This window comes from Chenopodium album, chromosome 17 (assembly GCF_948465745.1).
Source record: "Chenopodium album chromosome 17, dcCheAlbu1.1, whole genome shotgun sequence".
Classification (NCBI taxonomy): Eukaryota; Viridiplantae; Streptophyta; class Magnoliopsida; order Caryophyllales; family Amaranthaceae; genus Chenopodium; species Chenopodium album.
Window position 1 is genome coordinate 47,651,514 of NC_137850.1, and position 16,533 is coordinate 47,668,046.

Sequence of the window (16,533 nt, forward strand, 5' to 3'; positions counted from 1 at the left end):
TTTCATAGAATTAATGCTCGTTTTCTTATTCCAATGGAATATACTATTATTATTGAATGTAGTGTTATTAATAAAATAAATTGTCATAACACTACATTTAATAATGCATTGAAACTATTTTTTCTTTTTTTTAATGACAGAAAATAACCACTAACATGATTTTAAATAGAAAAATTAAACATAATAAAGCTAATTATAAAGTCCTGCAACATTTCTAGCTAATATCCTACCATTGTTTTTAAAAAAATATTCTGCCTAACCATCTATTAAAAAGTATTGTACTCCGTATTACATAAAATACAATTATGTCTAATAGTCCTCCCATGTCTAGTGTCTGATCCATCTTTATCAAATCACGTTTAATAATCCTCCCATGTCTAGTGTTCAAATGATTTTTATGAACAACAAAATCATGTTGTTTAGCATACTTGTTACAAAAGACTAATGCCTCTTCTTGAGTCTCAAGGTTTGGCTAATAAAAGGTTCATCATTATTTTCCTCTTCAATCAAAGGTTTATTCAAATCAAAACCAACCATTGTACTTCGTAATATATAGAATCAAATTCTGTAAACAAAGTCATTCAACCAAGCAATAAACCTGAAAATAATTTCTACAGCATGTATTATCCCCAAATCAATCACTTTTCATCCCAATTTCATGTAGGTTTCATTGAATTGAGATTATGCAAAAGAAACAAATTAAAACAAATTTATAACTGAAACTATACAATTATGCAAAAGAAGAAAAGAAAAAAAATTGAGTTTTGGCAGAAGTAATACCTTCAGTTAAAGGGAAGCACGAGCAATGCCGAAAAATCATTGATCGAATGTTATGGGTTATTGTTTTATACTTCATATTTATTATGGTAAAGATGAATTGCAAGTTGATGATTGAGTTTTTTTCTTGGAAAATGCATTTTTATTGTAATTAATAGTATAGGTGTGAATAGTATTAATTATATGTAATTGGGTAAAAGTGTTAATCAGTTATATTCTACATTTTCTAGAAAATGTAAGAGAATAAAATCTGTAATTATATATAACACTTGCCTTAATTATTCATATATTAACAATAAATTTTGTGAGATTATTTATAATTAACAAATTACGCGAGATAATTTATAATTAATAAATTACGTGAAACTATGATTAGCAAATATTTACATAATTATTTTTTCTATGTTAAATAGTACAATTTATGTTTTTTTTTTCAATTTTTTTTTCTTTATAAACTCAAGAGCTCTCTATTTTTTTTTTCATTTTCCCTCCATTTTCTCTTCATTTCTGGAGCTCTGAGGTACGATTCACTCTTTTGATTTGTGATTTGTGATTTTGATTTCTTGATTTTGATTTTCGATGTTGACAAAAGTTCGAATTAGGTTAAATGTATTGGTTTTATTTTTAATCTAATTAGTTTAAATGTATCTCACTACTGATGTAATTTTTTTGTATTGTTTGTATTGTGTTGGTGATTATAATTTTTTAGATGTCTTAATTTTAAGACTAAGAAACGACGAAATTCTCCACTTCATTATCTCTCTTCATCTGTTTAATTGATTCTATATTTATGTAAGAATTTTTTATCTCATTTTTAGGTTCCAGTTATTCCTTAATTCCGTGAGTTTGCTACTTCGTTGAATTTATTGTTTGAAGATTGATTATGTTGATCTGCTTCGATTCTTGAAGTTTCTTGAGATATTTGATTGACATTAAATAGTTGATTACTAATAATGGCTGCACACTGATTTTTTGAGTGATCCATCCTCAGATCCTACTTCTCCTTACTATTGTCAATCAAATTTGTGTTTAGAATTATGGCTGAACAAGTTGAACCTGAACTTGGATTCGTGGAAGACCCTGATCCAGATCCCAATATTGGGAATGAGAATATACATCTGCTGTGGAGAGATGGCAATGTGTTACATTTCGTAACACATGTTGAGCGCAATTTGCTTATGGAATTCGAAGATTTTAATTGTGTAACAATGGACATAATCAACCCTATTCTCATGGAATTTGGATTTAATCCAGATTTCTTCTCAATCTCATATCAGATGCCTTTGACCGAGCTGGAACGAGTGGAAGACTTTGGTGCGGCTCCTTATATACATTCGAGGATAGTGTAGATGATGTTCGTCGCATTGTAATTGTCCAGGTTGATGTTTGAGTTGCAAACATTCCTATGAACAAGCTGTAGAAGGGTATAGTCTGATTTTGTTAGGGTATAGTCTGATTTTGTATTTTTGATTGTCCAAAAAAAAGGTGCACATATTGACTTGAAAGTGACTTGTTAGTAGGATATGGGTAGTTTTAAGTTGGAGGACTGTAGTCCACAAAGTCTCCATTCGGGTAATAGATATGGCTAGTATGGAGAAATTTGGTTCTAGTTTGCACAACTCCTGCAGCTATGACAATATATATGTCTGCAAAAGGGAAAAAGTGGTCTTTTCTTCTTTATTTTTTCCATTGGTCTTAAGAATGATTACTGATTTTTTCCGCTTCCACCCCTTCCCATCCCCTACAAGTAAATTTCTTTTCATTAGTGGTTGGTTTTGCTTGGTTGATGTATCTTCAAGCCGTTTATATATGTTTCTCTCAAGTTGGAAGTTGGTTGCTCGTCTTTCCAAATGAAAGAGTGCTTGTTGCCTTTTATGCTACCTAATGTTTGTCTCTCTGCATTTTGCTGCTGATGCGAGATTATGGACATTACTTTTGGGCTATATTGACTAATGTTGACATGATCAAGATCGGAAAAATTTGAGCTCGATTTGAATTATATAGATGATTTTCCTTGTATGTGGGATGTGACTTAGGTTGTATTTATTCCAGTTATTATCTTGTAATTAATCCTAGCCTTTCGTTTTGTATGGTTTAGATTTAACTAGTTTAGTCCCTTGCGTTGCACGGATTAATTAGATACAGAGTATTATTTGTTGAGAATAGTTCTCAACAATATTCTATATTCGAAAAAGTGTAATCATAATCTCTTTTTGATTAATTTTGAAAGAATTAGTCTTATAACTAGGAGGAAAAAAATAAAGAACATAAAAATGATGATGTCAAAAATAGTTTTGGTGGGAAAAAATTTCATAAGAAGTTCACACGTGTCCCTTAATAATGTCAGCATGTTGGTTTAGGGTTTTATTTCATGTACTAGTGCCTCCCTATAAAATGAATTACTTTATGATGTAAAAAAGGAGACTTGTTTTGAATATTAAAATTATGAGAGTTTTTCTCTTCTTTGAGTTCTTTGTGATCTCTCCTTCGTGGTAAAATCTCAATCTTTATCAAACTTTGTGGTTGATTAGATTGAAACCCTTGTTTCTCTAGACTGTGTGACTAGTGAATCAAGTGTTTTTGCTAGATCTTACTTGGTGTTGATTATTTTAGCTTAGATTTTGATCCAAGATCACATCTTTATTTATCTTGCACTCAAAAACTCACAAAAATTCCTCAAAAATATATCTTTGTTCTTCTTTTCTTATCGAATGGTATCAGAGCCAAAGGTTATTAACCTTTTGATCCAGCCAAATTTTTTTTCTAAAAAAAAAAATACTTCGTATATATGTGATTCAATATGAACTTCAAAATTTGTAGCATAAACCAAATGACACGAATACTATGTAGAAGTATATATCAAAATATTTGATTTAATTCCAACTTCAACGTGTGTTTCCTTTACAAATCTCAAGTTAGGCCCGAACCAAGAAATGGCTTAATTTTAAAGCTTTGTCCGACCCAGCCCGCCCATTGATTAGGTCTAACATCTATCATCACTAATTCCTTATTTACCATCCAAGATTTTTTTATATCATAAATAAATACTTTTGTTTTTTTTGAAAGATCATAAATAACAATTTTTTTTTATTATTCATAATTTTTTTTGGTGTTTAGAGAACCATAAGGACGGGTGAGAATCGATCCCAAAATCTCCTGGAACCGGAAGAGAAGCTCTAACCACTTGAGCTATGCCTCACTCTCTTTATTATTCATAAATAAATGTAGTACTTAGGCCCCGTTCTCTTCACCTTATTTTTCCCGAACTGAAATTATTTTTATTGAAACAAAATTATATTTGTTGAACTGAAATTATTTTTGCTGAACTGAAATTATTTTTACTGAACTGAACTTAATTTTATTGAACTAAACTTATTTTTACTGAACTGAAATTATTTTTACTTAATACTTCTTCCGTTTCTATTTACTTGACCCATAGTCTTGGGCATAATATTTAAGAAGAGGAGAGAGAAATTGTAGGTTTGTGGCCCATGTTGCACATGACTTACCTTATTACCCCTAAAAGTTACCCATGTGCACTTTTTAAGGGTAAATTAGAGAATTTATCCATCAAAGGCTTACCACATATAGTATGAGTCAAGTTATATGACATTTCCATTTAAGTAATATTAGTCAAATAAATAGAAACGAGAAAATATTATTTTTTTTAACGTGAAGAAAATAAGGCCTTAATAGTGTTAGTACCTATTAGTGTTTTGTAATAAATTATATAAAAAAAAACTTAGTAAAAAACAGGAACAATGGAAAATTCTGAGCTTTGCGCCCGCCATCTGCAATCAAATGCAATTTACAAAGGAAAAATACACTTTAATAATCCCAACTATGAGCGATTTACTTCTAACAATCCCAACTACAGTTTATTTTTTAACAATCCCAACTATGGGGTCAGTTTTCCTCCAACAGTCCCAATTACTGGTGACCTGCTAAACAAGTTTTTTTTTTTAACTTTTTTTTAATCGCCACATGTCAACACGTGAATGGTCAGAAATTAAAATTTAAAAAAACATTTAAAACAAAATAACTAAAAATAAAAATAAAAAAAATATTAACCAAAGTTTCGGCCACCCTTAATTTCCCCACCCCCTAACCTCGCCGGAACCCTAACCCCATCCCCTAACCTCGCCGGAAATCGGTCGTCCAACACTTCTTCACCACTGAAATTAGCGGCCGGCCTCTACTACCTATCTCCGACCCCCATAACCACCCAGCCAGCCCTCCTCGACCCCCAAAACCACCATGAAAATCCCCTTAATCTCATTGAGCTCATGAAGAGATTAGATCGAAATTGGGGTCTGATTGAGGGTGGCTTGCGGCTGGAGTTGCAAGCTGAGTCGCAGCTGTCGTTGCTCTGTTGTTGCTGTGATGAGAAGTCGGTGGATCGGAGATGGCTAGTTGCAGGAATTCGTATGGCAAGGCTGAGGAATTCGTGGCGAAAGTTGTGAGAATTCGTGGTTGGAGTGCGTGAATTCGTGGTGAGAGGTAGAGGTGGCTGGTTGCACGAATTGGTGGCTGGGGTTGCACGAATTGGTGGTTAGAGTTGTGAGAAATGGTGGCTGGAGTTGTGGAACCGGTGGCGAGAGGTGGAGATGGCCGGTGCTTGGTGGTGTGAATAGGTGGCGTGAGGGAGGAGGAACGCTGGTACTATTTGGTGGCGAGAAGTGTGTGTGGTGAGCAGGGAGGAGGTAGGTGGTGGACTGCAAAGATGGTGAACGGTGGAGCAGGTGACTGGTAGGGGGTGAAGAGAGGGTAGCTGAATTTTTTTTATTTTTTTATGGGTTTATTTTTTTTTCAATATTTTGGACCACTAACGTGTTGACACGTGTCATAGTCACCTGTTATAACAGGTTATTGACTTGTCGTTGACCGGTTGGGACTGTTGGAGGAAAACTGACCCCATAGTTGGGATTGTTAAAAAATAAACTGTAGTTGGGATTGTTAGAAGTAAATCACCCATAGTTGGGATTATTCAAGTGTATTTTTCCATTTACAAAATGGATTTCTCTTTCCTTTGCTTACGTCCTCGCTTACACACACATCCAATTTTCGAATTTTTTGAACCCCACCATTTTTATGGTGATAAAGAGGAAAACTTTCACAGAAGAAATAGGTAAAAACAAATGGGGTGGAATGGAATTCTGGGTTTTGACTATGGAATTGTGCAGGCCCCACTCGGTCCCGACATTTCTGGTCCAGAACTTGTTGCTGCGGTTGCTAATGCTGGTGCAATTGGCCTTCTTCGAGCCCCTGATTGGGTTTGATTTCTTCCCAATTTTTTCCAGTCAATTATTTAATTTATGGCTGATTATTTGTTTCTGGGTTTTTAAGGGTATTAATCATAATTGGTGATTTGATGATTATACGTAGTTCTTAATTTAACCATAAAAAACCTCCAAGGAGGCAATTTCTGGAGTATATGTTATAGATAGTGATCAAAATCAAGTGTAATTTAGTTTCTACTTGATTTGACTCTTTATTTTTTTTTTCTGGTGTTTGAGAAAAATCAGAAATTTGCTTTTGGGTATTTGTAGTTGATGTTGATTTATTAACTGTAAATCTCATGATTGATAGCTAGATGGATGAGTTTGTTTTATTTAACTGTTTTTCTCAATATAGATAGATGGATGGGAATCATAGGATGGATGCTTTGTTTGAAGTTTGATTTATGTAAATGATTTAAGTTATGTTTTTGATTGATTTAATTAAGATTGATTGGTTGGATGGATACATAGTTTGAAGTTGATCACTTTGCTCACCTTTCGCTTATTAGTGGTCATGTTAATTATTGCATTATGATGTTAATTTAGGGATGATAATGATGTGTGTTGTTGCATTATGTAGGGTGACTTGTTAGAGCTATAATAATGAAAGTGTATTAGGGAGTTTGAACATAAGATCTAAGAATATGTATTGGGTAAGAGGAGACTAAGGCTTATATGAACAACTAAAATTGAATTATTCAATTTGACCCACTTCCAAACTCATGGCTGCCTGATAAATTTGTATGGATTCGACTCCTTGAAATCCCTAAGTGAGTTTGAGCCTTTAGATGTAAAATTGTAAGCGATTTTCAATAATCAAGGACTAATACTGAGGGTGAGAAGTTGATATGAATTATGAATTGATACCTTTATATATTTTAAAAAAGGTAATCATCAAATTTTATGAATTTGTATGACTACTATGTGAGTATGTGTTTCCCAGTTCCCAGTTCCCAGTTCCCAGTTCCCAGTTGTAAATTACAATCAGATTCCTTACCTTATAGGATGATAAGTCAAAGTGAAGCAAGAAAGCTGTCATCCTCATATTGGATATTTATTTGGGCTGGTGTGCAGGGGAGAGTAGGGCTTGAATTATCGAAATATCTACCATATTTTGTAAGCTAGGAGAAGGCAAAAAGTTTTTGCTCATCTTCATAGAGCTTCCAACTAGCATTATATTAAATTTGGTTCAAGCTGGAATCTTGAGTTTTAGCAACTTGTTATCTGGTTAGAGCAAGTCTATGTTTCCTTTAGATAGTTGCTATTCCAAGTTTCATTTTCATATTTGTATGTTTCTTTATCTCTATCATGTTGTATTTAAGCTGAGAATAATAAAAATGAAATTAGTCTGGCCTTCCCTTATTAGTATAGGCCAAAATAATTTTTCTTGTTGACATCACCATGGTGGATTTTCTCTATCAGTTTCTATATACTGATGTGTTTCCCAGATATATAATAACCACGCTAACCACCTATGTTTAGAAAGATCATTTTGTTACAGAAACTCAGGAAAAAAAAGGATTTTTTTTTTTTTGTAGAGAGAAAGAGATGATAAGTGGAATTAAATAAACAATGTGAACATATATTTCCCTCAAAAAAAAAATATTTCCCTTTTTTTTTCCCCTGATGTTAACTATAATGTTACATAGAAATAATGGTCATTACTCCATGCAGACTTAGTTGACACTCTTGACAGTTTAGTATGATCATTTTTGGCAGGAATGCCCAGATTATGTAAGGGGGATGATAAGGAAGACTCGGACCTTGACTGACAAACCCTTTGGCATTGGTGTTATTTTGGCATTTCCTCATGAAGAAAATGTGAAAGCTATACTTGAGGAGAAAGTGGCTGTACTGCAGTTATATTGGGGTGAAGTATCTGAAGAGCTTGTTCATAGATCTCATGGCGCTGGTGTCAAAGTTGTTCCCCAAGTAAGTTTAGATGTTCTTTTTTTTTTTTTTTTTTTTTGTTTTTTTTTGCATATTTTGGTATGCAGAGTTGTTTTTGGATATTGTCATATATTTAAATTTATTGTGCTGATCCTCAAAAGCTATAGAAACACATTAAAATTTGTTGGATCAAGTAGTCAGTGAGAATAGATGCAAGTACTTTTCCTGGTGACCTATTGGTAGTCAATTTAGTTCGACAATATCAATGTATAGTTGGCTTAGCTGCATCCTAATTATACCTAAAAAACATAGACTGGCTGAATTGCAATACCACCCAATACCGTTATCAGTGATAGGAACCTGATATGTCAGATGTACACCAGTAGATCTTGGCTATGCGTAAGGAAGTTACTCACAAGTCACAACCTACAATGGGGATGGAGGGTCTTTGGGTGGTTTCATGGGGTTTTCTTTTAATTTGCTCTCAGATATTAGGTTAGACCAATGTATTGACAGCCATTTGCAAGAGAAAATAATAAAGATTATTATTTATTTAGACAGCCCCTCAGATGTATACACATGAAGTCAAGGGTAGCCAATTCAGGTCGCCTGAATCTTCCCATCACCTCGTCCCTATTGCATGTTAGGTCTCTTGGAGGCCTTAATTAACTCTTTTGAAGTTTTGAGAGCTTAACGTATACTGTTCAACCTCCTGCATGGGCTGCATCCAATTTTCTAAAATTTGTATGCTATGGTATATTGCTAGAAGGTCCTCGAAACACATAAACTAGTGATTTGTGTCTTACCCAATGCTGGAGCTCTCAGATTGAAACATTTGGGTCGCTCATAGATTTCTTAGAGTGTCCTTTAATGGTATGCAGGCGATGTTTCTATCTACTCATTTACTACAGAATTCTCCAATTTCATCTCTGGATCGTTCCTTTTTGTTTTTCTTTGATAAGAATCCCTTTGTCATTCTAATTCTTTTGCTTTGTTTTCTATATGTTTTTTTCTTGTTTTTGTGAAAACTAGCCTCCTGGACCTTTGCTGGTTTAGAAACATGGCTTCATGAATTGGGATTTGCTACATATGCTTTGTTTGCATTTATTTATGTGGAGGTACTTGCTGAGCTATGATCATGTGGTAGTGCAGTGATTTGATGAGTTAGTTGATTCAGTTGTCATACTCTGATTTTAGACTTTGAAGGTTCATGTTCTGAACTTCTGATCTTTTAAATTTTGCCACTTCCAAAGATCCACAACTCTGAGATTTAACCTGTATAGTCCAAGTTCTGTAGCTCTAGGTCCAAGAGTCTTGTCTTGTGAATTATTTTCATGACAAAGATAACTGGGTATATTTTGCTCCCATAATTATGTCTTGGATTTAATTTGCCATCTGTACTCACTTTCGTGCATACCCCATCCTCCTTTACTTGGATGTAGACAGCCGGACTGATTAATCCAGAGGATTTCTCTGATGATTGACTGTCGAGCTGCTTGTGTGAACAAGGTTGGGAGTATTGAAGCAGCAAAAAAGGCCATTGATGTCGGAGTAGATGCAATCATTGTTCAAGGACGTGAAGCAGGTGGGCATGTGATAGATCAGGTAACTACACGTGCTTTGAAGTTTAGCTACTTGTTGGATTGAAGGTCAATTAAAATAGCGCCTCTGTCATTATAGATGAGGTTATGTATTTCACTTCCCAGTTCCCATATCCTGTTCAAGGTGAGGATTTTTAGAGGCATTGGGGAAACATTGATTTCAAATTGTCATTGTAGTTTTTGGCCCTGTATTGTAGAAAATTATTTGTGTGACCATTTCTGAGTTCTGACCTCTGTTTTTGCTTATGGTAGAAAAGAAGCAACATAGCATGTCTAATTATTTGCTTGCCTTTAGCATTTCAATTATCGTGTTGTCTTATAGATGATGTTTAGAAGTGGTAATAATTACAGTTTGTGAACATTTATAATGGTTTAATGCTATACAAGTTGTTGACTCCTTCATACGTTCCAACTTTCATGTTGATGCTGTTGTACTCTCTGATGCGTCCCATTCCCATATTAATAATCTGATTCTTTCTACGTCTAGTTTTCAGCAAAATCTTCTTTTTCAATTTTGTTTTTTTACAGGAAGGGTTAATTGCTTTGGTGCCTAGAGTAGTTGACCTGATCGGGGAACGAGATATTTCAGTTATTGCTGCAGGTGGCATTGTGGACGCGCGTGGTTATGTTGCTGCTTTGGCCCTTGGGGCACGAGGTGTTTCCCTTGGCACTAGGTATGAAATAATTGGTATTTTTAGTAAAGCAGAAAGACTTACTTTTAAGGAGTCTATTGGGTTTCAGAAATACAAAGACTTCAAACTTAGTTCACCGAACTAGTCAATAAATATTAATGAAATTTTTTCAGATTGCAAGTACGGATTATCATTGATCACTATGTGAACTGGTTGATTGAACAAACAATGTTATCACCTCCTGAAAGCTTATGTTCTTTATCATTTTTTATCTTGTCTGATGAAACTAATATCATCTGCATGGTATAGGTTTCTTGCAACTGAAGAAAGTTATGCTCATCCTGTGTACAAGAGGAAATTAATTGAATGTTCCAAAACAGAGTATACTAATGTATATGGCCGTGCAAGATGGCCTGGAGCACCACAACGCGTCTTATTAACTCCATTCTTCAGTGACTGGAGATCTCTTCCTGAGATTGAAGATGAGACAAACCAGCCTGTCATTGGGCGCTCAACAATACATGGAGTGGTAAGAATATTTCCCACCTCCCTCACTAGTCACTCCTACAACTGCTATTAGGAAGTGTGAAAAGGAAAGAAGGAATTTAGATTAATACAAAGGGATTTAACTTCAGCTGACATGTAACAATCTGAGCTGCTGTCTAGTTCTTCTAAGTTGACAGGTTCCCTTGCCATTTGCAGGAAAAGGAGGTAAGGCGTTTTGCAGGAACTGTGCCTAACAAAACAACAACAGGTGATATCGAGAGTATGGGGATGTATGCAGGGCAAGGCGTCGGCCTCATCAAGGAAATTCTACCTGCTGGGGAAGTGGTGAAGAAGCTTGTTGAAGAAGCTCGGTTGTTGATACAACAGAAGTTTAAGGATGTTTAAGTTTCAAGTGGGAGAAAGAAAAGGTGAGGGGTTAAGCAGATCATTGTCTGAGTGATGAGGTTAGAAATCTCAAATTTCAGGCTGTTTTTAGTAAGAATTGAATCTCAAATCTCGTTAAATCTACTCCAAACCAGAACGGATTGAAGTGTAATTAAACTTGAGAAAAAAAAAGGTTTTAAAGAAATTCCTTTAACTCCAATAATTGAAAGTTCAGCATGATCTTTGGCTCCTTTTGTTTATAACGTGACTTGTTATATTGTTAATGCCATTTATGGGTTACGGAGTAATTATAATTTTATTGAATGGTGACCTTCATATTCAAGATATATATTAGAATAAATTCTTATTTTCCTTCTTATTTATTACTTGGTAGCTATATCTGTTGAATTGTTCATGATTGACTTGCGATCACATTCATAAAATTTGTGTGCGGTTACACCTAGATAGATCTACAATTTAAGTATTTATAATTACCACCTATATGAAATGCATATAATTTGTACTTCTAATATTTGGCCCTCACAATAAAGTGTAACTAGTGGCAAAATGCACGTTTTTATTAATACTATTATTCCGTATATATATTTGGAGTATACCAATAAGCCAATAATATATAGGTCCTTACAATAACCCATATAAACGTTGCAACTTGCAACTTGCAACTTGCAACTTGCTAGTCGCTATAAAATCCAAAGCCAAAAGCCAAGCATTAACAAAAGCTAGCCTGAGAAAAAATGAGTAAAAGAGGGCATGCAATATGTGTTCCTTACCCAGCACAAGGCCACATTACTCCTATGCTTCAATTTGCCATGCTACTCCACTCCAATGGCTTTCATATCACCTTTGTTAATACCATCTACAACCACAATCGCTTCCTCCACTCTCGCGGCCCTCATTCTCTAGATGGCCTTCCTAGCTTCCGTTTTGAGTCCATCCCGGATGGCCTCCCTCTGCCTTCTGAAGGCAGCGTGGAGGCCACCCAGGATATCCCCGAGCTATGTAGGTCCACTAGTAAGACTTGCCTCAGCCCATTCCGGGACCTTATTACAAAACTCAATAAGGAAGGCGGTCCACGTGTGACGTGCATCGTGGCTGATGGTTGTATGTCCTTCACAATGAAGGCTGCTGAGGAGTTTGGGATACCAGAAGTGGCGTTTTGGACAACGAGTGGTTGTGGGTACTTGGCTTACGTCCACTATCGGACATTAGCTGATAGAGGATTGACTCCTTTGAAAGGTACATTACACACTTGCATATATTATTGTTGCTACTCAACGTTTTACTATTGGAAAATTTGCATATTATAGCCATTTAAAGTTCGTATTTTGCAAATTGCAGCCATTATAAAAAAATTTTGCAAATTGCAGCCCCAAAGTACGTATAAATTGTAAATTACAGTCCAATTCAACTTTTTCATCGGTTTACATGTCGAAAAATTTTCGGTTAAGGTTTTAGGGGCCATTTTAGCCCTTAGGGGTCCGAACTGAGTTCGTAATTAGCAAAAAAATAACTCAAGTGCCTCGTTTTGCGTAACAAAAATGTATCGATTTGTGGGAAACTGTAAAAATGAGACACGCTATTTTTTTTGCTAATTCCGAGCTCAATTCGGACCCTTAAGAGCTAAATAGGCCCCTAAAACCTTAACCGAAAATTTTTCGACATGTAAACCGATGAAAAAGTTGAATTGGGCTGCAATTTACAATTTATACGAACTTTTGGGCTGCAATTTGCAATTTATTTTTAAATAGCTGCAATTTGCAAAATACAAACTTTAAATGGCTGCAATTTGCAAATTTTCCATATTATCATATGAAGTACGGAGTAAATTATACGGAGTATTAATTATTGGTAGGCCTACTTGCCTCAAAATATTAGACCACGTACTCTTAAATTGAGATTTAGAGAGGAAAGATCTCCATTAATTACAAGGTAGATAGGAATTATTATTATTATTATTATTATTATTATTATTATTATTATTATTATTATTATTATTATTATTATTATTATTATTATTATTATTATTATTATTATTATTATTATTATTATTATTATTATTATTATTATTATTATTATTATTATTATTATTATTATTATTATTATTATTATTATTAAAGGCATTAACCAATTCTATAGTTAGGTTTTGTCATATTTGTGATTAAATTAAATTTAATCAAAATATTCAATTTAAAATATGTGTTATTAAATAAAATTTAAATAAAAAATATTCTATAGTTAGGTTTTGGCATATTGTTTTACGAAGTAATTTAAACTATAGCTCAATAATCTACTAGTAAATTGTTAAAATACCTTTTTAAAATGACGGATATACATGTAAAACTAATACTGAACTGATTACTAGCTACTTGACTTCATGTCAAATAACTATTAAAATATCTTTCAAGAGAAAATTACAACCTTATATTTATTTATTTTTGTTTGTTTAAAGAAAATTTATATGGAGTATAAATAAGTTTCTTTCAAAAAAAAAAAAAAAAAAAGTTGACGTCCCTGACCCAAGTCATCCAACCGATCAAATTATTTACTGTTCATCACAAATATTTAGTACTCTGTACTAACAATTGCTATACCAAATTTAAGTTAGTAATGAAAAATTTGTAAAGGAAACACAGGTTGAAGTTGGAATTAAATCAAATATATTGATATATAATACTTGTACATAGTTTTCGTGTTATTGAGTTTATGTTACAAATTTTGAAGTTCAAATTGAATCACATATATATAGTTTAGCTAGTGTTATTTAGGTTATCTTACAAATTTACACATCATACTAATTATTGTCGTTATCAATTTATCACCATATACAACTATCTTGGACACCGCCTATTAATCGAACTTTAAATGTAAAGTTTGACTTGATAGTAAAGTAAATAAGTACGTAGAAGAAGTTTTTCGTTGTGGTAGTTGAATTTCTTTATTGTATTATTAAAAAGTTGTTTAATATGGAATACTCCGTATTCATTAATAATAAAATTGTACTCTTACTTCTCTATGAAAAGTCTCGTAAAAAAATCTCTATGAAAAGATTATGATTTTATGAATGCCAAAATCAAAATAATTACGGATTCTTTCAATTAATTATAATAAATTGATATTACTAATTGTTTGGTTTGTATTTCAAATTTTTTGAGTTGTGTAGTCCTATACATATTAATTAGGAGTACTATTCTTGACCTAGCTCCATAAATTGTTATACTGTCTCGAAAAATTAAAGTTAATTGGCAACGTATGTGATACGATCATAATTTAAAAGCAAAGTAAAAAATAATTACTCCTATATATATATTTAACCTCTAATGAATTTTAAAGGTTTTTAAAAGCAAAGTAAAAAATTAAAGGTTTTTCTATAATTAATAATATTCGACTGTTATATTTAACCTCTAATGAATTTTATATGGTTTCGGCACTGATTAGATGAACGTTGCATAACGAATGGGTACTTGGACACTGAAGTAAAGATACCAGGAATGAAGAACATTCGATTAAAAGACTTACCTAGCTTCATTAGAACAACCGATCCAGATGATATTATGTTCAATTTCTTCGTTAATTCCGTGGAAGAATCTTCTAAGGCTTCGGCTATAATCATGAACACCTTCGAGTCCTTAGAACAACAAGTCTTGGATTCTCTACGTTCCATGCAACACTTACCACCTATTTATTCAATTGGCTCTCTTGAACTCCTCATTGATCAAATGATTCCCGAACACGACGCAATAAGATCCATCAATTCAAGCCTATGGAAAGAAGAACTCGGGTGCATTGAATGGTTGAACAAGAAAGAGCCTAATTCTGTTGTGTATGTCAACTTTGGAAGCATTGCTAAAATAACACAAAACCAACTAATAGAATTTGCATGGGGGTTAGCAAATAGCAAGAAGCAATTCCTTTGGATTATAAGGCCGGATATTGTTGTAGATGAGAATAGCCCTACATTACCTCGTGATTTTGTGGTTGAAACTAAGGAAAGAGGTATGTTGGCTAGTTGGTGCTCTCAAAAGGATGTTCTTAAGCACAAGGCGGTTGGAGGGTTTTTGACTCATAGTGGGTGGAACTCGACTCTTGAGACTATTTGCGGAGGTGTGCCAGTGATAAGTTGGCCTTTTTTCGCTGAGCAACAGACTAATTGTAGATATAGTTGTGTCGAGTGGAAGATAGGGATGGAGATAGGGAGTGAAGTGAAGAGAGACGAGGTTGAGAAGTTGGTGACTGAATTGATGGAGGGAAAGAAGGGTAAGGAGATGAAAAAGAGGGCAATGGAGTGGAAGATAAAGGCTGAAGAGGCTGCTAAAAAGCCTAGTGGTTCCTCATACAAGAACTTGGGCAGGTTAATAGAGGATGTGCTTTTGCCACAAAATTAGATGGTTAAAGCTATAAAATTTCCTTTCATGTATGTGTTGTAATAGAATTTGATGCATTCTTTACCCAATAAAAGTTACTTCCTCCGTTCTTTTTTACTAGATCCGCTTTGACTTTTACACTATTCACCACCCTTTCTTTGACCATCTTTTGTGAATTACATGTAAGTAAAAACATATTCGTGTGAGATCTTATTAGATTCATCTCAATAAGTACTATCATAATATATAATTTCTATAATTTTTGCTTATGAGGAATTAAGGTTATTGGTCGTTAAAGTTTTGCATTGGCAAACGTGATAAAAGAAACAGGTCAAATAAAAGGGAACGCAGGAAGTAGTTGTTTGGAAATAAGGTAATACTGGATGCTTATTTCTTTGAACTTGGAAGCTTTTATACCCTTGTATAATTCAATCGTGCCCTATTACTCAATTGATATTTTTAATGAATCAAAATGGATTATTACTGTACTATCAAAACAGCATTGTATAAGTTAAACATAGTTCGACTTCTCACTTGATTATAGTCCTAGCTAATTAATACGAACATGTATACTCCATTTGTTTTTTTTAGAGTGGTACACTTTTTTGGCAAATAAACTAAATTCCGTATTATATTTCTCTCCGTTAATGGTTATTACTCAGAGCTACTACTATGGATTAGAGTAGGACAGTAGGTTAATTGTGACACGGTCACTACTCATTAGTCTCACTATTAAAATTGATCTTTTACTCAAACACTCAAAACTCAAGAAGAGAGAGTTAAACAATGGCACTACGATCGATCTTCACCGCCGTCACCCGCAAATCCTCCGCCGCATTCACCACCTCTCACTCTCTCTCCGCCACCGCGCGCAACCTGACCTCAGCCGCCTCAGCACCCCCTCAACACTAAATAATCTACCCACATCTGAAATGCGGTAGCGATACCTTCTTCGCAATCGGCTACGGAGAAGCTAAAGAAGACCATTACGAGCTGATGATGCGGGTCAAGAAAACGGGTTCAAGGTTTGGGCCGAGAGCAACGAGGTGGTTGGATTCTATGGAAAACAAAGCTCAAAGCATAGATTCGAGAGTCGGTTGAC

At 34.1% G+C, this 16,533-nt stretch overlaps 2 protein-coding genes across 2 annotated transcripts; both read left to right on the forward strand.

Annotated features, from left to right (window-relative positions):
* Positions 1–5,838: 5,838 nt before the first annotated feature.
* Positions 5,839–11,312, forward strand: LOC145589991 (uncharacterized). Its single transcript, XM_081646718.1, has 6 exons — positions 5,839–6,050; positions 7,776–7,988; positions 9,456–9,551; positions 10,076–10,221; positions 10,489–10,708; positions 10,882–11,312. The coding sequence occupies exons 1-6, from the start codon at positions 5,916–5,918 to the stop codon at positions 11,068–11,070; spliced, it is 999 nt and encodes a 332-aa protein (XP_081502844.1). The 5' UTR covers positions 5,839–5,915; the 3' UTR covers positions 11,071–11,312.
* Positions 11,313–11,772: 460 nt separating this feature from the next.
* On the forward strand, positions 11,773–15,548 carry LOC145589990 ((R)-mandelonitrile beta-glucosyltransferase-like). Its single transcript, XM_081646717.1, has 2 exons — positions 11,773–12,306; positions 14,506–15,548. The coding sequence occupies exons 1-2, from the start codon at positions 11,805–11,807 to the stop codon at positions 15,450–15,452; spliced, it is 1,449 nt and encodes a 482-aa protein (XP_081502843.1). The 5' UTR covers positions 11,773–11,804; the 3' UTR covers positions 15,453–15,548.
* Positions 15,549–16,533: the final 985 nt, after the last annotated feature.

What these genes read in the sequence shown, in the direction of transcription:
- LOC145589991 (XM_081646718.1), top strand. Translation starts at nt 5,916, where the DNA reads ATGGGGTGGAATGGAATTCTGGGTTTTGACTATGGAATTGTGCAGGCC. An exon ending in TTCTTCGAGCCCCTGATTGG is followed by an intron (nt 6,051 to 7,775) that starts GTTTGATTTCTT and finishes CATTTTTGGCAG; the next exon opens with GAATGCCCAGATTATGTAAG. An exon ending in GTGGGCATGTGATAGATCAG is followed by an intron (nt 9,552 to 10,075) that starts GTAACTACACGT and finishes GTTTTTTTACAG; the next exon opens with GAAGGGTTAATTGCTTTGGT.
- LOC145589990 (XM_081646717.1), top strand. Translation starts at nt 11,805, where the DNA reads ATGAGTAAAAGAGGGCATGCAATATGTGTTCCTTACCCAGCACAAGGC. An exon ending in AGGATTGACTCCTTTGAAAG is followed by an intron (nt 12,307 to 14,505) that starts GTACATTACACA and finishes GGCACTGATTAG; the next exon opens with ATGAACGTTGCATAACGAAT.